This window comes from Streptopelia decaocto (assembly GCF_964273445.1).
Source record: "Streptopelia decaocto genome assembly, chromosome: 5".
Lineage (NCBI taxonomy): Eukaryota > Metazoa > Chordata > Aves > Columbiformes > Columbidae > Streptopelia > Streptopelia decaocto.
Genome location: NC_138659.1, coordinates 17,352,253 through 17,378,644, shown reverse-complemented (window position 1 = coordinate 17,378,644; position 26,392 = coordinate 17,352,253). Strand labels below are relative to the sequence as shown.

General features: G+C 38.8%; 2 protein-coding genes across 2 annotated transcripts in view; one reads left to right on the top strand and one right to left on the bottom strand.

The window, feature by feature from the left end:
- CDC73 (cell division cycle 73) overlaps window positions 1–26,392 on the bottom strand; it is a 107,237-nt gene that overhangs the window by 37,433 nt on the left and 43,412 nt on the right. The gene's annotated exons all lie outside the window — the stretch shown is intronic.
- On the top strand, window positions 8,009–9,286 carry B3GALT2 (beta-1,3-galactosyltransferase 2; the record flags this gene model as incomplete). The annotated part of the gene is made up of 1 exon (XM_082053660.1): window positions 8,009–9,286. The coding sequence occupies one exon, from the start codon at window positions 8,009–8,011 to the stop codon at window positions 9,275–9,277; it is 1,269 nt and encodes a 422-aa protein (XP_081909786.1). The 3' UTR covers window positions 9,278–9,286.

The following is a 26,392-nucleotide window of genomic DNA, read 5'->3' as shown; positions in this document are numbered from 1 at the left end:
ACCTCCAGCCCAGCAAGATTTCTCAAACCTTTAGGTCATATTTCCAGAACAAAGAAAGCTCTGCCCTCCTGAAATACTCAGAAACATACAGCATCATATAAAAGTAGTAAAGAACAAAGTGCTGTAAAAGAAAAGCAATTTCTTCCTGAAACTTTGACTCTCTTAAGCTACAGTCACACCCAGATAGAAAGTAATAGAAAAATCAAAGCTTTTCCTCACTTTTCTGTAAAATGACCTGCTCATCCTTTAAAAGCAAACAACAAGTGAACAAAAGAAATCATTCACTAAGATTTAAGAATTCAATATTCAATTTGTTCACAGGGCAAGATGACAAGTTTTACACACATCATCAACATGCAACAGCTCTGCCTGAACTTTCCAAGCTACACACAGTGACACGGTCATATAACTAACAGCTAAAGCTGATGTCTGTTCCCTTCTAAATCTACTTTAAAACAGAGCCTATTTAGAAAAATTGGCTCTTGGGATTTTTGTACCTTAATACTTACTAATGAGCATTTACAGAAAATTAAAACAGCTCTGCCCACTATAAAATGCAAACATACCACAAACACCCCACAAACCTTTGGAGATACACTTCAGGTACAGTGAAGCAGTATTAAATAAATTAAGTGGAAACAACTATGGATTTTACTAACCATTCCGTTAAAATATCGCCTTGTTTCTGAATACAGTGTTGTGTGTCTTATCCGAAAATTCAAAAATCCAAAGCATGTTCACATGCTGGTATTTGAAAAAACATAACTTGCTTCTACGTAAATCAACACAGGTAAATCAGCTACATTAAGATCTCACTTGTAGCCCAGAATGCAGGAAATTGACAATACTCCTAGGCAAACTCTGTCACATATTTATATGTAATAATTTTTGTATGTAATAATCTGTTGCTGTATGTATATTATAAAGGATAAGGATACAAAAGCTTTTTGTGTTTAGGTGGAAAATTCAGTAGACTGAGCACACATACAACCTTTCCAAGCACTAATTCTCAATTATTCATGAACGTCCCAGGACAGTAAGTGGTGCTGGACACAGGTCTCTCTTCCCTCACTCCATCGCCCCACTGATCCCCCCTCTATTATGCAAATACAAGGTTTTTTAGAGTGGAGGAGATACAAGTCTTTAATGATATCCATGTTGTACTCATAATTAATAGTTCGAGAACATGCTCAAGCTCCCTAAACATCCTCAAACAGGATCACAGGATTTGTGGAAATTTTCATTAGGATGGGAAATGCATACATTAAAAACAAAACTAGACTAATAGAGAAAGTTAGTGTACACAGCTGATTTAGACAGGAGGACACAAAATCTGGTTAGGTTTCTAGTAAATCATCAGAACATGCATCTGGATTAATAAAACACACTGACTGCCTTATTTGCCAGTACAGGATGCACCTACCCCCAAATCCTACTAATCAGAGATACCATATGATATAGCAAATAGATTTTCTTTATCCTTTGGCTAAAAAGAAAAGCAATAGTCTAAAGAGCTAGTCAAACTTTTCAAAATAGAGCGGACAAACAGTGACTAATAAATACTTGGGTAAATATGCTGGTACCTATCTATTTTCTGCACTGTCTATTGTGATATAACATACACTAAAGATAATAAGATGCCTCAGCATAGAAGGGTCAGTCATCGAAAGGACAGAAATGAAAGGAGCGCAAGTTTCATTAGGACCAGAAAGACAAATTCTGTAATATAAGGTATATCTGTAACAGGCAAAAGACATTTTAGATCCATCAATAATTGAAATAAAGTGCCCCCAGTTCTGCAATACCAGACTTCGACCTTTACCAAGAAGAAAGCCATTAACAGCAGAAAGGCAGCTTAACAGCATGCACTGATACATTAGTGTTGTCCAGCTTAATTGACTAACCTAAGATTACAAAAAGCAGCTTTTATAGAGTAGGCATGTGTAAAGGACATATGAGCAAAGAAATAGATTTTTATTTTTCCTTTGGCATGAAGGGACAAAAGATTTTTACTCAAAGAGAGCCAAATGGGTTAAATCAAGCTTCAGTTTTTAAATGCTTATAATTCCTTTGCACTGCAGAACAGCTTTTGGAATACGGGAATAGAACGCCTAACATTAAAAATCCCCCAGAGAATCATAACTTACACTGTCAAGGAAAAGTGAAAACAATTTGAAAAACCCCTCAATCATTCATTTAACAATCATACAATTTTTATACTATTCACCTATCATTGTGCTTGAACTGAGTATGTATCATTTATCAAATAGGAGCAAGAGCCTGTGAAGCTTTCCGGCTGCCTTTGGTTTTAGTCAAAATGAATGCAAACAATCACGTGGGGTTCAGCCAAGCAATGACGTTAAATTCTGCTCTGTCAGAAGACAGCATCTGTCAAAGCCCACATTTAAACTGCTGCCTGCCTGTGCAGCAGCTGAAGAACTACAGAATGGATCTTACAGACCAGAATCCTCAGTTAAAACAGCTCAAACCCTTTTCTATTACTGCCTAGCAACAATGAAGGAAGGAATAGCGGGAAATCCTATTACCGAAGGCAAGTGAAGCACTACGCGCTAGCACTCCCTGCTCCCATTACCGTTAGAAATATGGATACTGAGGGGACGAGAACACAGCACTGCATTGTCCGGCAAGGGAAACACCAGATGTAAAAGCTCCAGTACATCAGCCCCGAATGCCAGACAGCCCTGATCGGAACGGAAACAAGAACTACTGTCCTTTTGTTTGAAGGATGAACAAAAAGCCCCGAGCCAAGGACAACACTTATGATCAAGGAAGGTAACACAGCAACGAGCAGACAGATGGACAGATTGGATACTGTGAAAAGCAATCGCAGGCAGCAGACTGCTGGGGGATGTGCGCATGTTCGATAGCATCTTTTTTGCTGAAGTGATGGCGTGCCAAAACTATTTTCTGTGGGTATAATCCTCGCACCATCAATGGCCTGACCAGGGAAGGTATGTCAAATCCTTGTGTGTGATATTCATTTGCTTGTCTGTCACCTTTTCAGCCATTACAGATAATGATCGCTCCTAATTTGCAGAGCCCCGAGATAACATGCCTCTGAAGAGAAAGAATTCTAGCGGCTTTTTCCTCTCCCACAGCACAACGTCCCTACCTTACACTTAGTAAATGCATTGCTCACAGTCTGCACAGCATTGCTGTGGCTAGAGAGGAGGGATTAAAGGGATAATGTAGCTACTGTAATGATTGCTTCGAACAGAGAAATTAAAAACTCAAACCCCTCCAAGAGAGAAAAAACAGTTAGAAATCCTCTCAAAGTAGGTCAGAATTAATCCTTATCTGAATTAATCTTAAAGCACTGGTAAAATGTCCATGATGTGACACACTGAGGGCACTGACCCATCAAAACGGACCACACAGTCAAATTGCATTATCTTAAAAGTACCTTCAGACCCACAAGCAAATTGTCATCAGGCTAATATCAGCCAAGCATGAAGTGGGAGCATGCAAAAGATTGGCCATGATTTAAGCCATCAGCAGTGCAATCAGGCACCACATTTTACAAGTAACATCAGGCTCCCCTGACATCCCAAAAGGAAACCTTCAAACACTGTACGCTCAAAATGGTGAGCACGTAACTTAACTCACCCCATCATTACAATTTCTGTTTAATATGAAAACACTGACTGTTTAACTTGGATTGTAAAATGACATTCCATCTTATTGCCATCCATTTCTATTTATTGTTGGAATTTAAATGCTTCATCACTAGCAGCAAACAAACCGGAAAAATATTTGCAATATAAATATAAGACCTAAATCTACAGCAATTTAATACACCAGAGAAAGAAAGTGCTTATCTGCAGAATCTACCAATAAGCCATAATAAATCACTTAATGTCAATATAAATGTGCTTTCTTTGCCCAAGGCAAAGCTAACATGCAATAAACCAACTGCAACTGGAAAGAGTTGACATACCTAAGGATGCAGTATACAACAGTCCCCAGTTTCAGATCAATTTTAAGACATTTAGAAGGTAAAGTCACTTTCCAGAACTTTTAAAACAAACAAACAAAATGTACCCTCAGGCAATGCTCTGAGAGCAGCTTGCCCAGCCAGTGGTGTGACTTTCATATCTGACATTTAAAAACCTGCACACCAAACCTCACCCCAAGTGCTGTTTTGTGCAAAAGATTAATGCAGTTTGTAAGTGAACTCAGGCACATTATGTTAGGCCCAATATGCAACTTGCTGCTGCTGTTTATCATAATACCGACTCAGGCTGCCTTTTGAACTCTTCCCTCTAATTAAAGAGTTTGCCCACACAGCTAATCAAAATATGAAAATCCAGGACGTGTGAATAGGAAGTCAAATGCTTCAATTTGCAAAGCTGTAATTATAGAGTAGAACTGGAAGTACAAGGAATTGAAACACCAGCAGAGCACAGACCACAAATAAAAATTCAAGTGGCATTCAGAGTTTATATATTTGGCATCTGATAATGCATCAGTGACTGCACAGTCAAGTGCCAAAAATGAAGTAGAACTATTATAAATCATATCTTCAAGCTGCAGAGTTACATGCAACAACAGACTTCCAGGGACACAGTGATTGCACAGACCCCTTTTGCTATACTTGGGTTTTCTTATGTACTGCCAATGATAGATGCCTCTTCGTAAGCTTTCTGTGATATGAAATTTTAAACATTTGGGCAAAAGTAGCTATGCTTTATCCCTAGTTAAAGTGAGAAAAAATAATATTTTTTTATTATACTATTTGATAGTGGTTTCAATATATGTTGACTGTTGTTTCCATTATTTTTAAACAATGCATCCTAGCATGTAGCAGTTTCTAAAGGTGCAACTACTATTGCTCTATTTCAAATACTTAATACCCATTGTATATTTTGAAATGCTTTGCACCTGAATTAGAAAGAAAATTATATAAAGTTATTTGGTTTTTTTTTTTTTCCAGTCAATAGTTTTATGAAGCTCAGAAATAGATGTGGGTCCTTCCTCTATAAACACAATGCCTTTCTAAAGGGCAAACAGGAAACTCCCACCTTGAAAAATCAAGGAAAAATGTAAGCGAGAAATGACTCTTTATATTTCTTATGATTGTAGTTCCATCTGTCACTGTAAAACTTATTTTAATGTGCACAATGTAAGCATGCAGCCTAAAAAAAAAATATATATGCTTCAGCCATTACAACTGTCTTTTCTGGGACACTTCACTAGTGCATCATAGAAAAACAGCACCTGAAAACAGTCTTCAGTTTACACAAATATTTACATAACTTAAAGATTCTCAGTTTCGCCCATTGCCATATGCAAGTAGGTGCACAACAAAACACTATCTCAATTAAAAACTAAACACACAGTAGTAGTGCAGCACAGATTTGCTGAAGTATCTGCACCTATTGACTGCAGTTGTAGAAATGGGACAATTAGTCTGACAAAAATAATCAGAATTCCACTTGCTTCTCCACATTCAGGAAATTCTGGTTTTGACTTTCTTCCTAAACTTCACAGGCATGGAGTGGAGTGATAATTAATCAAATATTCCCACTGTTGCCTTCCAAACTGATATCAAACAATTTCCCTGAGATCCAGGGTACCCTTTGAAGTGACATTTATGTTTGCTTATGCAGAGATATTTTTCCTAAGTAGCTGACTCTTCATTTCAAACTCACTGCACACTGCAGAGAAACTAATATTATCTTTGAGTGCAGGCTTTTGTTCTCTAAGCCTGCAAAAGCAGGTGCAAACAGTGAGATAAACATAAACTTCTACGTTTGAGGCTTATTTTCTTTTACATAAGGGTAATGTTCGAGTTAAAGCAGCACAAAAAGAATAGTGTGGAATTTCAGGTTAATTTTCATGCTACATACTTTAGCCACACATGTTCAACAGCTGTAAACTGGGGGAAAAAAAAAAGTTAGAAAGATAGCTCAGTCTCTGGTAAGTGGCATCAGTCCCAAGCAGTTAAAACAAAAACAAAACAAAAAACCAAACACCAAAACCAAAACAAACACACACACACAAAAAAAACCCACCCCAAAAAAACCCCAAACTTTCAGTGAGCTTGAAAGTAAAATTAATGAATGCTGCATAAGAACACAAAGACAAGAAAGAGCTTAATAGATCACTAAGTAAATATTTTGCTATTTCAGAAAGAGAATTGAGGAGCAGTGTCGCCTTTCCAGAGACGTTCACATGGTCACAAAGCACCGTTAAAATCCCACCTTCCGCGCTCCTCCTAGTGGAGGTTTGCAAGAGACACAACTCCACCTCGGAGCGATATTACAACCCCCTCACTTCCCAATCTTGTGAATGAAGCATCTTCTTCATACACCTTATTTTGTTTACATATAAAGTGACATACAGTAATTAAAAAAAAAAAAAAAAAAGCAGCTTAGTTATACATCTCTCCCTAGCCTTCTGAAATACAAATTCTCACTTTCATGAACTAGGTAGATTGAATGTTAAGTCACACACATGCAATTTAATGACATATTATTCAACTGCCATCTCATCTTAAATTACTTCCTTGCAATGTAAAATCCTGTAATTTCTCATATAACATGTCACTTAGTTTTTAAGCACACAAATTAATCCAAATACTGGGTTTAGGAGATAGCAAAGCAATTAATAAATTATACATTTATATTAGAAATAGCATTTATTATGGACTCCTGTTCAACTGTCATCTTTTTTCCTATACAAAACCCTAGGGCCCAGAAATAAATTAGAGCAAATTGAAAATCACAAACGAATTGCTACTGTGCAGTGAAAGGTTCATTTATGAGATGATGTGATCAGCTTTTAATATGCAGCATCATGAAGCTGCCATATTGACTCTGCTCTTGAATATGAAAAAATTGAAGAGAAAATGAAGCACAGACTAGTTTGGCATTTTTTCCTACCTTTCAGCTGCTAGTAACAATACTTAAAATGTCTGTGTGATACCAGAACTGCAGCAGTTATATATAAATTTAGAGAGAAAAAAGCAAAAATCACATTTATCAGATAGTTTGCCAGAAACTAAGTGAGTGCTGTGCAATTTTTCTTTCAGTTAATACGAAAATTTCTCTGCCTGCTAAAAATCGACAGCTTAATTTTAATTCAGCTGCGTATGAGCCTGGCACAACAGCCAAGTGTTCCATTCAATATTTTTCTTCATTGTAGAGTAGAAGGTTAAAGGTGCTTGAAAGGTGACTGAAAACGTTATCCCGTGTTACCATCTGAGGGCTGTGCAGTGAGGTTACTGGACCCTGAAAATTAATTTTGACAGGTGCATCTTCTCATTGACTTTCTGAACGCAGTCGGGGCCGGTGGAAAGACGCCAAGCTGTGCACTGTGACTAACACAACTCTGCCATAATCAACCTTGCGCCGTCTGTCCCACCACCAATACATGACCATTTTACAAAAAGGGTTTTTAAACTGTGAGCTGTACTAGCCTCTGCATGTCAAATCAATTTTAATTAACGCCAATAAACCTTCCATCTGGTATCAAGGCCTCTTCATTCAGTCCTTCTCAAACACTGTACAAGGATTTCACAGTCAGTACACCTGAGGCTATTTACATCTACTTGATGCTTGTTTTGCTAACATGATCAATATTTTTGCCTTTTTATCTTTGGAACCCAGGATGTCTATCAAAACATTTAGCATGAAAAAAGCATTTTTAAAAGCTAACAAATCAAATCAACTGTAATCATAAAACAAGGTTGGCTTTTAGCATAAATAAAACCTTGCCTATATTAACATGGGCTGGTTTATTTTAAAAAAATGAACTTAAAATTAAGCTTATATCTAGATCCTCGTAGCCTTTTATATTATGAGTGTGCAAATTAAAGATTTCTGATTTCGTTTTCTTACATCTTTGCAGAGTGAGCCATTTGCGGACAATTACTCAACATGAATAAAAGAAAATGAATACCAAAGAATAGCAGTGGATTAAAAAACAATTGGAAAAGCATTTTGCTCGGCCATCGTCTCATATCCCATCATTGGATTCTTACAACATGCTTCAGTGGAGAAGACGACACTGCTGCTTTGCAAAGATGACCTGGAATACCAAAAGGTCTCTGTTTCGCACCCATCTTATTGGCCTGATCTCTCTCGTATTTCTTTTTGCTATGTTTCTGTTCTTTAATCATCACGACTGGCTGCCAGGCAGGGCTGGATTCAAAGAAAATCCCATGACTTACACTATACGAGGATTTCGATCTACAAAAAGTGAGACAAACCACAGCTCTCTAAGGAACATGTGGAAAGACACCGTACCTCAGACGCTCCGGCCTCCAACAGTCACCAACTCCAACAACACAGATCTCTCACCACAAGGAGTAACTGGTCTGGAAAATACACTCAGTGCCAATGGAAGTATTTACAGTGAGAAAGGCACTGGGCATCCAACATCATATCATTTCAAATACATCATCAACGAGCCTGAGAAGTGCCAGGAGAAGACCCCTTTTCTCATATTGCTCATAGCTGCAGAGCCGGGCCAGGTGGAAGCCAGACAAGCTATTCGACAGACCTGGGGTAATGAAAGCCTGACACCTGGCATCCAAATTGTTCGTATTTTTTTGCTGGGGTTAAGCATCAAGATAAATGGATACCTCCAGCGTACCATACTAGAGGAAAGCAGACAGTACCACGACATCATTCAACAAGAATACTTAGATACCTATTATAATTTAACCATTAAAACTCTGATGGGAATGAACTGGGTTGCATCTTACTGTCCACATGTTCCATACGTTATGAAAACTGACAGTGATATGTTTGTCAATACTGACTATTTAATACACAAGCTTCTGAAACCAGAACTTCCTCCAAGGCACAAGTATTTCACAGGTTATTTAATGAGAGGTTACGCACCTAATAGGAACAAGGATAGTAAGTGGTATATGCCACCTGATTTGTATCCAAGTGAACGTTACCCTGTGTTCTGCTCTGGCACTGGTTATGTTTTTTCTGGAGACTTAGCAGAAAAAATCTTTAAGGTCTCCTTAAGCATCAGACGTTTACATTTGGAGGATGTATACGTGGGGATCTGCCTTGCCAAGCTGCGAATTGACCCTGTGCCTCCACCCAACGAGTTTGTCTTCAATCACTGGCGAGTTTCTTACTCCAGCTGTAAATATAGCCACCTAATTACCTCCCATCAGTTCCAACCTAGTGAACTGATCAAATACTGGAACCACTTACAACAAAATAAGCACAACGCCTGCGCCAATGCAGCAAAAGAAAAAGCAGGCAGGTATCGCCATCGGAAACTGCACTGAAGGACGACGCTCCCTCGGTCTCATGTACTCCATGTGCAATTTGTAAATACCGCTGAGCATGTACAGTGAAAAATGGATGAGCTTAATGGGACAGCCTTTAGTTGAGCCCCATCACATAGTGCAGTCTGAAAATTATTTTTTTAAGTTAAAGAAAAGTATAGTTCTTGATAACACTAATATTATGAAATTATAACCAAAAGGTTTTTCCCAGCAAATTTGAGGAAAAAAGAAGATGGTATATCAGGATTTTTGTGTTAATGTGCAATAATAAGCATGCACACCTTGGTGGTACAATTGCTGATTTATGTGCCAATAAAATATAATTGAGCATATTTTCCACACTAAAATTTTATTTTTAAAAATGCATCCATAGCTCTAGTTCTTGTCAATGTAATGATTTCTTGTTATCTACAATTGCTATAAAATGAAATATAAGAAACCACATAAAATGCACCAAGGGCAGACCAGTTTTACCTTCAAATACCATGTTTGAATTATTACACATTTCTTTAATGTACAACACATTTAGCAATGTCACATTTCCAATTTAGTAAGACAGTACCAATGAATTCTAAAACACTAAGAAAGTACTCTCTTAAAGTAGGTCCAGTTTGGGGACAGTTGCATACTTTGGTTAGGAAAGAGGGATATATGAAATCAAACTTCAGAAGACTGCTGCTTTGCACATTACCTGCAGAAAGGCAAGCGGTGTTCTAGATTCAACTGGATTCTTCTCAAGGAGCTGACTAAAAGTCTGGTAATTCTCTGGAAGTCATTGGGCAAGGTCCTAAAATCTGGTGTCAAGTAACATTCGCCTTGGCAACTTTAGGCAAATTCATTGAATCTACTATTCATTTCCTTACATAACTTCGAGGTAACTCAAAGGCTGATCAGAAATGAAAAATGTAACAGTCTTTTGCTGTAGCCTCAAAAATTTCCCATTTTGTGGAAAGAGGGAGAAAACCAACCAAATCTTTATTTATTTTGCTCTTTCCTGCCTGCCAAAAAGAAAGGATCAGTCAAGTGAAAATAGGTCTGCTAGAGAATATTAAGCCACACACCTTACTTTATAAGTGGGGAAGTCTAAGTCATAATAAGATTGAGAGCTCCAGACAGCAATAAGGGTGAGAACAAAATCTAAGCAATTTTAAAAACTGAAGTCACAACATGTACCACTGAAAATAAATTGTGAGAAGTAGGTTTAATCTATTTACAGGTTTCCAGTTTCCTAACAAACAGAACTTTTTAAGCTTATTTTCCAACAGAGTTACAGTAGAGTTGTATCAAATTCAGGTTATTACTGCTTGTCACTCTGCCAGGGTAAGCAATACCCACCTCTGACTTAGCAGCAAACGATGGAACTGTGATTAGTTTTCTGTTTGACTGGGACTTTTTAATTGGATAAAATAAAAATATTTGATGTACTTTTATTATTTAATAAAATTGATTATATTTATGGTCTTCAGACTTCACTTTTTATGGGAAAGCTGCTCAGAAAGAAATAAATTTCTAGCTTTTCTAGTGTGCCCTAGTTCCTAAAGCCTAGTTTTCATACCACACACAATACAGAGATTACAGCAGGTTCTTTTTCTTTGTAATGAAAACACAAATCACATTACCAAGCACTCTCTGCAGCAGGAACTTACACAAACAGACTGTATTGCACTGGACCAGCCTTCTTAACAAATTTGAGGAGTTCTTATTGAAGATGGTTATGGAAATTTGCTCATCACCATTTTTTTCCTGATCCTCCACTAAATTTTATCATCTGCTGTGTTTGAGGTATAATAATTATACATTTGTGCATTTCTAAGATACCTCAAATCACAAAAACGACCATTTCTGGGGCAAGTAAATCTCTGTAAAAATGGTAACTCTCTGCAGAAGAGAGTTCTCTAACAACAATCAAAGTGCATCCACTTAGCTTTGGTGAGGACTATTGGCATTCACAGAACACAGAGATCCAAGTTGCATTAGAAAAAGTCTTTGGGAGTGTTCTTTCAACATCCATTTGTAGTTTGCTTCATACTCACTTTGCCTGCTTCCTTCCAGCTAATGCAGGCCACAGTTAATAGCCCAACCGAAAGCCATCTGGCTTCAGTTAACTATCTGCAAGCTTTACATAATAGAGCAAGTTTTAGACAACCAGACTGAGTGTTGAAAGTCACTTACTACTCAAGGGTATTTGGTTCTGGAAGACATATAATCCTGTAAGTGGCCTCTCCCCAGGCGATGCTGGCCAAGAACAGAGTCCATCCTCCTGGAGAGGACTCAATGCTGTTCCAGCCTCCAGTGCTTTCCTTTCCAGCTACACTGCAATGTACTCTGCTTGGATTTCACCAACTCCGGCTAGTTCAGAATGCTGTTACTGGCTTCTGGGTACAGTCCAAGAGGTTAATAACTAAACCTTAAATAGTTTGGCACTTGAATCATAAAGTTTGGCAGCCAAACAACCTCTCGGGTGCTTCACTTTGGAGCTCATGCATGATGTCGATCTGCCCAAGCTTGGCAGAATCACGGTACAATGCCTACAAGTTCAGTATATCACACTTCTTGCTAGTTACAATCCTAATGAGGAGTGTAAGATGTTGAATAAAAAGCCATTTTTAATGCACTTTGAAGGGTTCAACATAATTCTTTAAGATCTGTATTAATGCTTGGGTATATGTTGAAACTATTCCATAAATATATTTGAATCAATACCAAGACAGCCAAAGGATACTTAAAATGTTTGTATCCAAGTACTGTTTTCTTGCACAATTCATTATAAAGCTTTCAGAAGCAGGAGGGACAGCTTGTATGGGGAAAGATGCAGTTACAGAATGAAAGATCTGGATTCCATTCTCTGAATGTTTTTACTGTTTTCTAGCTTGAGTTTAAGCTATTTGCTCACTCTGCTAGAATATAAAAACAGCTACTGTTAAAAATAGTGCAATAATTATTTATATCATTAAAATATTTGACAAGTTCTCTCAATTCCTTTCCCCACAGAGCAAGACAAAAAAATAAAGGCATTTTCATTACCAATAGGATACAAGCTTGTATCTAGAAGTCTAACATGTCTGCAATGCAGTAAAAAAAATAAAGGATATAAATAGTTAACTCATTGAGGTATAGAAGTTTGTATAATATTTGCTTTAAATGTTTTTAATTGTCTGTGTGTCTGCTTCAGGTTGAAAAAAAATTCAAAAAGTCAATGTCTCAGTGTATTATAAACAAAAAAATCGCAACGTCATCAGCACCACCATTATGGCAAAGAAAAAAAAAATCTTATGAAAGTGAAGCATGGTAACAAAAATCAGACATTAGAACCCCATAACTTTTCCCTATTTAACTTTCAACTAAATGAAATACACACATTGATACTAGATGACCAAAGTGAAGTCCCACAAAAAAATTGTAATTCACGAACAGAACTTTTGCTTTCACATCTCCAATTAAAATCAGTGATGTGGCTTATTTGCAGATCACACATCAATAGATTTGAGCATAGAAAATGCACAACTACAGGTTTTGGTGTAATACAACTGATTCTATCCCAGACATGGACAGATTTCTCATGGGTAAAGTTCACAATCTGTTCTAGTCTGAAAAAAATTACACGTAAAGGTACTTCCAAGACTCCGCAGTTGGTCTGAGGGAAAATTCAGTGTCCATGAAGATCTTCACTTAAATGTTATAAATTATTTTTATGTCCTATAAATTTAAAATTATAGGATGGCAGTGATTTAGAAGAGATGGGACAGGCTGTCTTTCAGGTTAAATTACTGTTGTAGTAAGATTAAAATTTGCTTTTCTTTGCAATGCAGTTTTATAAAATGTGTCAGCCCATATTTACAAAATGTCTTCAGAATATGCACGTTAAGACTTGGTTACCTGTCTCAAAATCCATGCTAAATCAGGCACTGGAGGGGAGGGAAGTACCTAGAAGCCATTCTTTTAGACTGCTCCTCCCCTGCCCCCCCGCCATCCCTACTAATTTTCCTGATATGTTAACACAATCCTCAGTCATACTTCAAACTAAAATACCTACATAATCACATAGTGCAAGAAAATTTTAATCTCTTGAATGAATACTTATTTCAACATGTGAAAACGTCCTAGCAGAAGATGTAAGGGAGATGGATGCTAGTACAGAAGCTACTACATTTCTGATATTAGCAAGAACAGGCTCGTAACCAATTTGCAAAAGCATCAGTAGTTGTTCAAATAGCTTTCCATTTTAAAAACTCATTTCTCAATCCTTATATTGTGCTGTAAAATAACACAAATAAATATGGGACAGTTACTTAACTGTTCTATGATAACTGCACCTATCAAGTTTAAGAGCACTAGCTTCCTTTTTGTGTCAGCTTTTGTTCCAAAACAGCATGCAATTTGGCTGCCCTGCAGTCTCACCCTTTCTGGCCACAATAAATTCGGACTGCAGATCCCACCTAACAGACCTGGCATTTGCTGCATCACTACAGATTACACCTCCCGCCCATCTAGACCCACCTCCTTCCTCCAGCTCTGCTCCACAAGTCCCAGCCAAGGGGCAGGAGGGAGGTGGGGAAGCGGCACGGCCAGCAATGCAACGCTGCGCTGCCAAAATGTAGGTCAGAAAGCAGAGAACATTGTCTAGCTTTTGTACCCACGGCAAGAGAGAAGCCAAAGGCTGTCCAGGGCGGGAGGTTGGGGGGAGGGGTGTGCAGAACAACTTCTTTACAGCAGGTCACTTACAAAACCTCTTGAATGTCAGAAAACAAGAATGAAGCTAAAAACGCAGCAGTTCGTCAGCACCACACAGATTCAGAAATGTAGTACAAGCTCAGTGATAAGGCAGAGCACTAAAAGCGAGGCCAAACTACAAAGCAGGATCTGAATGTCTAAGTGATAAGTATTTGCACTTGCTTCACTTCCAGAGAAAATAAGAATCTATGAGGTAAATTCATTCTTCTAATAAAATCTTTAGTTTGTGATTGCAGTGCACGATTTTTATTGCTGCCTGAACCCAAGTAATTACAAGACATGGTGCAATGGCATGAACAGCCTGTCAGGAACTCCACAGAGAGTATTTTACATATAGGACCATCAGCCCGCAGTCAAATCAACAGCAAAGAAAACTAAATCACTTGTATCTAGGATTTACATTTCATTTTCAAAGAAGGGGTTAATTCCAGTTTTCATTTGTCCATGGTTAACTCAAAAAACATCTAGGCTGGTACAATATGGTACCTTCCTCATGCAGCAAAATGACTGCAAAGGAATTTAGCTGAACATGGGCTATGGATGAAAACTACCACGTTGCCATTCTGATATTACCATGGCAACAGCTACAGAGCTCTCTTAAGCATTTAAATCTGACAGTTTTCTTGATAACACTAACTGGATGATAGCAATGATGCACTTTGGTTCATGAGCTAACTGCTGTATAACTCAAACCACAGGGTACAAACCATTCTCTTTGCTTTTCTCAAGACTATGCTTGTGGTCAAAATGTTCTGACTGAGACAGTAACCTTGAATTACTACTCTAAAAAAATAAAAAGAAAAAAGTCCCTCCAGCACAGGGAGTACTCATGGCTTAAAGCTTTATGTACTCTTAAAGGTTTCTGTTTGAATGGTTAAGTTGTGCCCGGGTGCTGGACAGGGTGAAGTCAAGACTGCTAAAATCTTGGACAAGATTTTTCTCAAAGGGCTTTCATTCGCCTTGGTCGGCTCAAGAGCAGAATATGCTTCCTAAAGAGCAAATGGAACTGATGCTGCTACTTCCAGGCGTCTTTTGCCTGAGAGAAAAGGAGGAGGAGGAAACTCATGTTCTTCTACAATTGTTATCAGTTTGTGACCAATACACTCTTTTTAAAATAAGAAAACACTGCAGCTGAAGAATATACAGGTATGCCCCCAAGAACAAGCGCATCCATTTCCTTTTAGCCCATTTATCTTTATCCAATATTAATTGACATTTCAACTGTTTAATACGTATATTCAGTTAAGCACTCTGATCTCCCAGATGCTCAGTCTGGGCATAATGGAGAACTGTCTTTTTCTTTACCTCATTAGAAGGAGAAGTGTGTGAAACACATTTCTCACCCTAACATTTAAGGATATGAGCTTTGATATTGGCTTGCAATTAATTCAGCTGAAAAAGATGAATAAACTGAAACCACTGTGAAATCTTTAAAGGTTTAAAATTTCCCAAGATGACAAAAATCAGACCATAGGAAATAGCTGTGCTTGCAAGGATGTAAAAGATGAATATTTTCAACATAAGCAGTCCTCAAAAAGTATTCCCAGTTCTTTCTCCGTTAACACTTCTAAAGTTTTGTATTAAATTAAAAATTAAAAACATCCATGCCATCATAATTAAAAAAAAAAACCACTAAATCCCTCCACTCTTGAAAAACCACAACCACACTAAATCTTTTCTTGTGAAAGGGCCCAGCATTCCCACATCTCAGTAGCTCAAAGTTTAAAACGATAACAACCAACTGCCACAACAAACCCTTTGTTAATAAAATACCACCAAGGAAAACAAAAACATTGCTCACTGCCTTTATTAAATATTTAACTTAACCTGCATTTAAACAAGCCGAGGGCTAATATTTTGAGAATAAGAGAGAGATTCTAAGTTTCATCCAGGATTCCTATATTGTTGTCATCACTTCTAAAAGAAGCGTGAATTTGGCATGCAAAAAAGCTCTCACATCTACGTCATAATTTGAGCCTGTCAGGACACAGCATACAGGGTGATGCAAGATGATAAAACAAAAATGAGACATTGGAAAACACCATCTGTGCCTCAGTCAAAAATTCAGTAATGCCACTTAATGCAAATGCCAGTCTTTTTATAGGCATTCCTCTAAAGTCCACCTAGGCATTGATTTTTGTAGACATAAAAATTCAACTCAATTATCCAGCCTTCTCTGAATCAAGAGAAAACCTATTTTCCATTGTATCATCTTTGAATAATTTAAAGTGTTGTATTTTATGGATTGGTTTTCAATGTAGAAAAGGGTAACATTTTTATGTCCCAATAATTTAAAAAAAACAAGATTACAATTCAGATGTACACTTAACGTTACTTAAGACCCTAAAATAAAAGTGACTATCATATGCATACCTGAGGGTACAACTAACACATCTGTTCCTCAAAAAGCAAATTACAAAGCTTATGCTGTAAGCACACTGAGGCATACCAAAGGAAACAAAAACGCAAATGACAACAAAACCCAAACAACCCACAGAACCAAACTGTTCCTATACAAATATATCTTCAACAGAAAAGTATTTTCAATAATACCTCTATTAATGTCATAAGAAAACTCTGTCTTTCGAATCTGAAAATATTTTTAAAAGTTAATGCAGCAGATTATCATTTCACCAAATTTGAGATGGTTTATCTGTTTTGAAAGTTAACCACATTACTTAAAAAAGCTAATCTTTTTCCTGAAGTCTCAAAATGGTAACAAAAATAATTAGACAAACAATGACAGATAATCACAATTTTTATTTTATAAAAGTTATAATTTATTCAGATTTAAAGACATAGTTACTACTTCTTAGGTAGCTGTGAATTACCTCCTTTCAAAAAGTGGGCAAGTTTTCTTGCTACATACAGCGAAGGTATGATTTTCTTTCTAATCAAAATTCAGTTCAGAAATGGATGCTGCAAACAACTTAAGACACTCAGCTTTCACTAATGTTAATAAAGGAATGTGAGCCTTCTGCCAATAATTTGGGGGCTTTAAGCCGGGGTAAAATATAATGCTGCCATATTCATTTAAAAAAAAATGCACTGTCTGGGTACCTCAAATATATATTTTTTTTCTGCTTCCACCATTTCCTCATTTTCTACTAGTACAAGTTAAGCAGTTCGAATGATTTATTGCCCAAATTTCACGCTAGCAGAGTAGAATGGAAAAACTATAATAAAGTACACAATTACATTTCTTCCTTACGCCTCCTCCTAATCATTAAAAAACTTACACACATGAACACACACTTCTGACAACACCTGCACACATCCCATCTATGAGCCTTTTTGAGAAACACCAATTTGAACAGTAAGACTCCTCACGACAATCAAATATTAATACTTCACCTCTTCCAGTTCTGTAAGAGAACACAACATCTATGAATCTTGTATTGAAAATTTTTAATTGTAGAAGATTTTACATGTAATAAAAGATTCCGTGTCCCAGCTCTGCCCGTAGCCCCCACTTTTCTCATCAAAATATTCTCTTGAACTCGTATTAGCACCTGAAGTACAAATATAATACTTGGATTCATAACACCTGGACTTACTCAAAGAACAGGTGAACCCTGGAATATTCATGACAAAACCGATCATCATGAGCATGAAGTATCTGTTCTTTTTTCTCTCCACTCATGTACAATTGAATTGAAGGAACACCGCATGCTACACGCCATATTCATGCCAGGATATAGCAAACTATTTTAGCATGAGTTTAAAGTGCTGAAAATAAATTCACTGGTACAGTCATTTCAGCACATACAACTATGATCCAGTTTGAAGCTAAGATAAATTGCTGAGCTGGACAGTGCTCCTGCTCTGAAAGGCTGGACTGGTCCAGCCCCACCAGAGCCGAGTAGCTGGCCTGCACACTGTTGCTAAGCTCCATATGGATAGTGCAAGGTGCTGGATAATTGCCATTTTTTTTCTATGACATAAAGATTCTTGGACAAAAATAGCTTTACATATTTGCTGAACACATTTGACACTGGCTTTGTCAGTTACTTGAAGTGAAAAATGATCACAATGAGATGCATTGCCAGAGCAAAAAAAATAAGACTGTCTCCCACCAAGGCCAACTAACAAATTTGGCATTTAATTGGTTTTAGCAGCCAATACTGACAGAAGAATCCATGTTCATAGTTTTTCTCTGGCTTCTGGGAAATCCACAAAAATTGAATGCATTTTAAAATAGTCAATAAAGCTTGTTTTTTTGCTGTCCTACTTCCCTCTGACAATTACCTCTTAACAGTTAAAACTTTTTCTCAAGTTATCAAAAAGATACATGGTAGCAGCCTAGAAGAGAAACTCTGCAAGATGCAATATGAAAACCTGAATATTTTTCTAAACAAACCCCATAACAATCTCCTTCCCCACCTAAACACCTTCAAGAACATGCTAATGATGAAACATTCACGGAGAAATTTCTAACAAATTTTAAGCAAGTGAAAATTAACTCCATAAACATTCCTTTTAAAAGACCCAGTCAGAACAGACAACACAAACCTTTCTAGTTCTGATAAATAACAAACTACAGTTTCTGAATTTTCTATACAACATTTTCAAAGCTTACTGACAAGCTGGAGTCTTTTAGATATCATCAGAAAATTGGCCATATATTGCATACCAACTCTTTGCATAACAGTGGCATCAGATGATATTAGACCAGATCAAATTGACTTGTTTCAAAAAATCCAATAAGTATAAATAAATGTTGATTAGGATCTGTTATTACCAATACTCCTTCCCTAAACAGTTAATGAAATTTATCCAGCAATTCACAGAAATGTTACCTGAATTTCCTCATTTACTGAAAAAAGGACAGAACACAGAAATTCCCCTATACAGATTCACAGTATCACACAGTATCACAGTATGTTTGGGATTGGAAGGGAACTCAAAAGATCATCTAGTCCAATCCCCCTGCTGGAGCAGGAACACCTAGGTGAGGTCGCACAGGAACATGTCCAGGCGGGTTTTGAATGTCTCCAGAGAAGGAGATTCCACAACTTCCCTGGGCAGCCTGTTCCAGTGCTCTGTCACCCTCACTGAGAAGAAGTTTCTTCTCAGATTTAAGTGGAACCTCTTGTGTTCCAGCTTGATCCCATTACCCCTTGTCCTATCATTGTTTGCCACCGAGAAGAGCCATCCTCGTGGCACTCACCCTTTACATATTTATAAACATTAATAAGGTCACCCCTCAGTCTCCTCCAAACTAAAGAGACCCAGCTCCCTCAGCCTTTCTTCATAAGGGAGGTGCTCCACTCCCTTAATCATCTTGGTTGCCCTACGCTGGACCCTCTCCAGCAGTTCCCTGTCCTTCTTGAACTGAGGGGCCCAGAACTGGACACAATATTCCAGATGTGGTCTCACCAGGGTGGAGTAGAGGGGAAGGAGGACCTCTCTCGATCTACTAACCACCCCCCTTCTAATACACCCCAGGATGCCATTGGCCTTCCTGGCCACAAGGGCACAGTGCTGGCTCATGGTCATCCTGTTGTCCACCAGGACCCCCAGGTCCCTTTCCCCTACACTGCTCTCTAATATGTAATCTCCCAACCTATACTGGAACCTGGGGTTGTTCCTGCCCAGATGCAGGACTCTACACTTTCCCTTGTTAAATTTCATCAGGTTATTCCCTGCCCAACTCTCCAGCTTGTCCAGGTCTCTCTGGATGGCAGCACAGCCCTCCGGCGTGTCAGCCACTCCTCCCAGCTTAGTGTCATCAGCAAACTTGCTGATAATACACTCAATTCCCTCGTCCAAATAGTTAATGAATATATTGAATAATATTGGCCCCAGCACTGACCCCTGAGGCACTCCACTAGATACTGGCCTCCACCTAGACTCCACACCATTGACTACCACTCTCTGGCTTCTCTCCTTAAGCCAGTTTGCAACCCACCTCACCACTCTATTGTCTAGACCACACCTCCTCAACTTAGCTGTGAGGATGCTGTGGGAGACTGTGTCAAAGGCTTTACTGAAGTCAAGGTAGACCACATCCACCGCTCTGCCATCATTCATCCACCTTGTTACAGTCTCATAAAAGGCTATGAGGTTGGTCAAGCATGACTTACTCTTGGTAAAGCCATGCTGACTGCCCCTAATAACCCTCTTATCCCTGATATGCCTTGAGATGGCACCAAGGACAAGCTGTTCCCTTACTTTCCCAGGGACAGAGGTGAGGCTGACCGGTCTATAATTACCCGGGTCCTCCCTCTTGCCCTTTTTGAAGACTGGAGTGACATTTGCTTTCCTCCAATCCTCGGGCACCTCTCCTGTTTCCCAAGACTTGGCAAAGATGATGGAGAGCGGTCCAGCAACGATTTCAGCCAGCTCCCTCAGCACCCGTGGATGCATCCCATCTGGACCCATGGATTTATGGATGTCCAGACTATTTAATTGCTCCCTAACCCAGTCCTCATTGACTAAAGCAAACTCCTCCATTGACCTGGCTTCATCCGGGGTCTCAGGGGTACGGGGCTCCCCAGGACAGCCTCCGGCAGAGTAGACAGAGACAAAGAAGGCATTCAGTAATTCTGCCTTCTCTGTATCTTCTGCCACCAGGGCACCCACTCCATTCATCAGTGGGCCTACATTGCCTCTGGTATTAGTTTTATCTGCTATGTATTTGAAAAAAGTTCTTTTTGCCGTCCTTGACCCCTCTCGCCAGCTGTAATTCTAAGGAGGCCTTGGCTATCCTAGCTGCCTTCCTACATCCTCTAACAGCAGCCTTATATTCTTCCCAAGTGGCCAGCCCCTGCTTCCATGACCTGTAAACTCTCCTCTTCTGCTTGAGCATACCCAACAGATCCCTATTCAACCACGCAGGCCTCCTGGCTCCCTTCCTTGACTTCCTACGTGTGGGGATGCTCTGATCCTGAGCGTGGAAGAAGCAATCTCTGAATGCCACCCAGCTATCTTGGGCCCCTTTTCCTTCAAGCAGTCTTGCCCATGGGATTTCCTCTAGCAATTGCTTGAAAAGGCCAAAGTTAGCCCTGCTAAAGTCCAGGGTTGCAATTCTACTTGCTATTCTGTTCCTGCCACACGAGATGCTGAACTCCACCATCTCGTGGTCACTGCAACCCAGGCAGCCCTCAACCTTTACTGCTTCGACCAGACCCTCCTTGTTAGTGAGGATGAGATCCAGCAGTGCACCTCTCCTAGTCGGCTCCTCCACCATCTGCATGAGGAAGTTATCATCAATGCACTGGAGGAACCTCCTGGACTCTGGCTGGCTGGCTGAATGGTCCTTCCAGCAAACATCAGGGAAGTTAAAATCACCCACAACAACCAGGGCCTGTGACTGTGAGGCCACTCTCAGCTGCCCATAGAAAGCCTCATCAACTTCCTCAGCCTGATCTGGTGGCCTGTAACAGATGCCCACAACAGTGTCACCCCTGCCAGCCTGCCCCTTGATCCTGACCCATACACTCTCAACCCGCTCGTCATCCACTCCTGGGCAGAATTTAGTACATTGTAGTTGCTCTCTATGTGAGAGAGCAACTCCACCACCACGCCTGGCTGGCCTGTCTTTTCTGAAAAGGGCATAGCCATCCATGACCACATTCCAGTCATGTGAACTGTCCCACCATGTTTCTGTAATTGCCACCAGATCATAATCTCCCGACCGAACATAGGATTCTAACTCCTCCTGTTTATTCTCCATGCTGCACGCATTGGTGTACAGGCATTTCAGGGAGCGAGCAGAGCACACCAATTTCTCCCTTGGGGCATAGGAGGCCACCCGGTCCTCATCAGTTTTAGAATGCTGCCCCACTGGGACAAGCCCAGCTACAACCCCATCCCCCTTCGAGCCTAGTTTAAAGCTTTCCAAATGAGCCCAGCTAATTCCTGCCCCAGCATCCTTTTGCCACTACGAGATAAACCTTTCCTGCGTGACACTGTCCGGACTAGTGTCTTATAAAACCAACCATTATCAAAAAATCCAAAGCCCTGCCTGTAGCACCACTCTTGGAGCCAACCATTTAGAGACTGAATTTTCCTATTGCATCCCACATCATCACTTGAAGACGGAAAGAGTGAAGAGAAGATCACTTGAGCCCCTGAGTCTTTCACCATCCTTCCCAAGACCTTGAAATCATTCTTCATTCCCCTCAGACTACAGGAAGCAGCTTCCTCCCCATCTGTCTGGAAGACCAGCAGCAGGTAGTAGTCTGTCGGGTGCACCAGTTTGGGGAGCTCTCTAGCGATATCCTTGATCTGGGCTCCAGGTAGACTACAAACTTCCCTAAGATGAGGGTCAACTCTGCAAATTGGGCCCTCTGTTCCTTTCAGAAGGGAATTTCCTATTACAATCACCCTTCTTCAACTATAAGAATGTTTTAATCTTCTCGGTGGCAAACAATGATAGGACAAGGGGTAATGGGATCAAACTGGAACACAAGAGGTTCCACTTAAATTTGAGAAAAAACTTCTTCTCAGTGAGGGTGACAGAGCACTGGAACAGGCTGCCCAGGGAGGTTGTGGAGTCTCCTTCTCTGGAGACATTCAAAACCCGCCTGGACATGTTCCTGTGCGACCTCACCTAGGCATTCCTGCTCCAGCAGGGGGATTGGACTAGATGATCTTTTGAGGTCCCTTTCCAATCCCAAACATACTGTGATACTGTGAGACTATACCATTCTCCATATATGCAATATGGTAGCAGAAGTTAACAACAAATTTACCGTGATGCTGCCAGCTATATTACATTAAAAATATGAACAAAACCAGAAGAAATACTTCATAATTGCTGACCATTAACCTAAACTTTTAACTGAAACACCTCAGTAAGTGTTACATAGTACATCTCTCTTTCTATTAAACAGAGCAACAAAAGACGCAAAACTGAGGAAAGCCAGACTTGCAGGGAAATACGTAGGCAGGACAAGCACTGAAGAAATTGTTGAGAAAGTATTCTGCAACAACTGAAGTGTGAAAGGAGTAACTATGCCCTAAAATAGTCACTCTAATAAACATCCACAGCAATTTGATTTCCTGTTCCATCCTCACCTTAAAGATCCCAAACATGCCACATTAAACTGCAAGCAAAACCAACCTTGGGTTTCCCAAGCAAAATAAAACCAGAAGTTCAAAAGACCTCTGCAAAGTTTTTGTTTGTTTGTTGTTTCATATATGCAGAGAACAACTGCATTATGAAAATTTTTAAAAGGACTGAAATTACTACTGAAATGTGAGTTTACATGAAATCCAGAAGATCTTGCTCTGTGCATGGTGGACAATGCACCGTCTTCACAGGCTAGTTAATAAATACTATTGTAGTTCTTTATAATCTAGCCATTACTACCCAGACTGAAGAGCAATAGTTTAACTTCATTTGTGGATCTGATTCAAATCAAATCTGTAATCCTATGTGAACTAGTAGTGAACACACACAGAGGACTAAGAAATGGGGCCTCAGCAACAAGAGAAGCGGGAAACGCATCTGACAGTCTGGGGAAGCTGCTCCCAACCATAATGGGCTCATCAATGATATCAACGTTTATATAGGTTGAAATAAAGGTGAGAAGTCAAAGCATATTAATTTAAATGCATTAAATTCCCACATGAATTTCTAATGCAGGAGTAAATTTGCCTCCACTCACTGTAAACCAAGGAAATTAAACTACAGCTAACTAAAGTAATTTTATTCCTAAAGACATCACCAGCCAATGGCAATTTAATGCATTATAACTTATGAATGTTGATGTTGTATACTTTGGCAATTTGCTTTAATTTGCTTGAGCGCCTTGATATGGCCTTAAGGAATACTTACATATTGCCAAATTAGATTGCATCATGCTTTGTATTAAGGAGAAAAGGTTATTTCTGAATGGCAGAACTATTAAGCACTTGCTTTAACAGGAAAATGGAGATGACTGTCAAAGACTCATAACTTCCTAATGCCTCCTAAACGTGCTCAGGTGGCAACAGCTTCACCTTGGGAAGACCTGAGGTGTTTGATTACAAATGAAAAATAACTTAAGACTTTAACCCTTTCTAACAAATAATGTACTGGGGAGCACAGCAGCTACAAGAGAAGGCTGAGAAGAAGTTGCAGAAGATCCTCATGTCCCTGAAGAGCACTGACGGACTGAGACCCAAAGGCAACCAGGAAAATAAAAATGTCTTGTTTTAGACACAGGGAAGAGTTACGCCCCCAAAACCACACACAGCTATTGGTCTTCAATTAACATTTGCGTGAGTGCAAAGGCACTTCCAGGAGTCTGTTTCTTAGTCACAAAATTCCTAAACAAGATGGAAATCCGGGAAGATATGCTGAAAAAGGCAGATAACTTGTGAACTTAAACTATTAAATAGCTCCCAGGCCAGCACGAGGCTAGAACAGCCGGGTGACGGGCTACAGTGGTTCAGAATTGGTTTGTATCAAAGTGAATACTGCGAGAAAGCACACAGGGTCCACCAGGAGCCTCTCCTACAGCAGTTTGGCAAAAAGGAGTAAACATGACTTCAGCCAAGGCTTTAACAATGAAAAAAAAAATTAAAATATTAATCAAAATTACTGAAAACTAACTGAACCTAGATTTACCTAAGTGTATACCTTTCTATGTAGAGAAGTTCTAAGTTTTAAATATTCTACAGTGAAAAACAAAGAATAAAAAAGCAAAATACAATTTCACAGTAATACCTAAATTTACACTGAAGTATAACAAATCCACTACAGATCAGTGTCAGAGTGAATGAACCATTCATAAATAAAACCAGAATACCTCTTATTTTTTCCCCCACGAAGACAATGTCACAAAGCACAAGAAGTTTAAATATGTCTGAGAGCCCTCCCTTTCCAACAAAAAAAACCCCTAAATTTACTACAAAAAGGCATGAATACTTTTCTGCAAATAGCAGCAAAATATTTTTACCCAATCATCTTCAGGCTTGCCAGAGAATGTTATTCTACTTCCTTCACCCTTGAGAAACGAAAATATCTGCCTGCCCCATCAGCTTTTAATCTTCTTATGGACAGAATTAATTTAGCTTCCTTCTGGGGAATATGGCAGGAGAGAAAACTGTCCAAGCCTACTTGAGCCAAATGAATCTTTTGTTTAAAAAAAGCAAACAAACAAACAAACAACATTTTTCAAAGCTGTGAACATTCTTCAGTTTTGCCACATTTATGAAGTATCAATATATCTCTGTGCATTTTATTATAGTTTAAATATGGCTTCACTAAAGAAAAATCACTTTACCGAGCATAAGGCAGAAACTCCTTGAAGTTTGCCCAATATTAAATGTCACGTTTATCAATCATGTTCATTCCACTTATGAGAGGCACCAGAAAAAGTTACATTATTTCCTTAAAGGTATGATTCTTATTCATAACTGAGAACTTTCACAAATATTAGTATACTAGTAACTACTGTTCAAATTTAATACATTCTTGATCTTAACCTTGAGGATATTGAGTACTTATTACTTTTTAGATTCTCTTCCTCTCAGCTTCATATAAATGAATGATAAAATAATGCTTGAAAACATTTTCTGTGCATTGTGAATTTCCATCTACAGAATGTTCCCGGCATATGGATTATTGTTACGATACTCATTGTTTAAAAGGATCTAATACCTACATTCATATTTGAAAGAATGACAATTCACACTGTTTGATAACCTAAGCCAATTATAGGCAGCTTTTCAGCGGAGAACATAAAAGGGCATTAAGAGTGTTGCTGAGAACTGCCAGAGGAAGGAATATAAGAAACATTCAATATGTGGTTTTGTCATACAGCACAATAACGTGAATACATAAGTTAGCCTTATTAAATATTTAGCAGATCCAAATAAAGGTGAGCAAACTGCCTGATTAGTCTATTCCTTCATGAGTCTGAATGACAACTGTAACAAGCAAATACCATTTTCAAGATATTGTATGAACAAGGAAGTTGATTTACATGTTCAAGATTCATGTAATGAAATTTGAACCAACTATAAAACTAGGCTTGAAAACCAGATGTAACATTACACCAGGCAGTCCAGAGTCCCTTTAGATTTTAATTTCTAAGATAGCATTATGATCTATTTAGTATTTTAACATGTATTTTACTACTTTAATTTGCATTTCACCTGCTGTTCATGTCCAGATATTTTTGGAAGCTTTTTCATGACATTATTTTCAAGAACTAACTATACATATGAAACCTACTATAAAAATTGTGGTTTGCTACAGCATATGATGTCGCCCTAAAATGGAACAGATTTTATAGACCAATATGAGGTACCTGATGTATTGTGTATATTATATTGTATATATTATTAGATGCAAAATATTTGGCTTCAGGCTTTATATAAAGCCCTCTCCATCTGGAAGTCTTCTGTTTCACTTAGTAGCCACAGGAAAATACAACTAATCAGGCA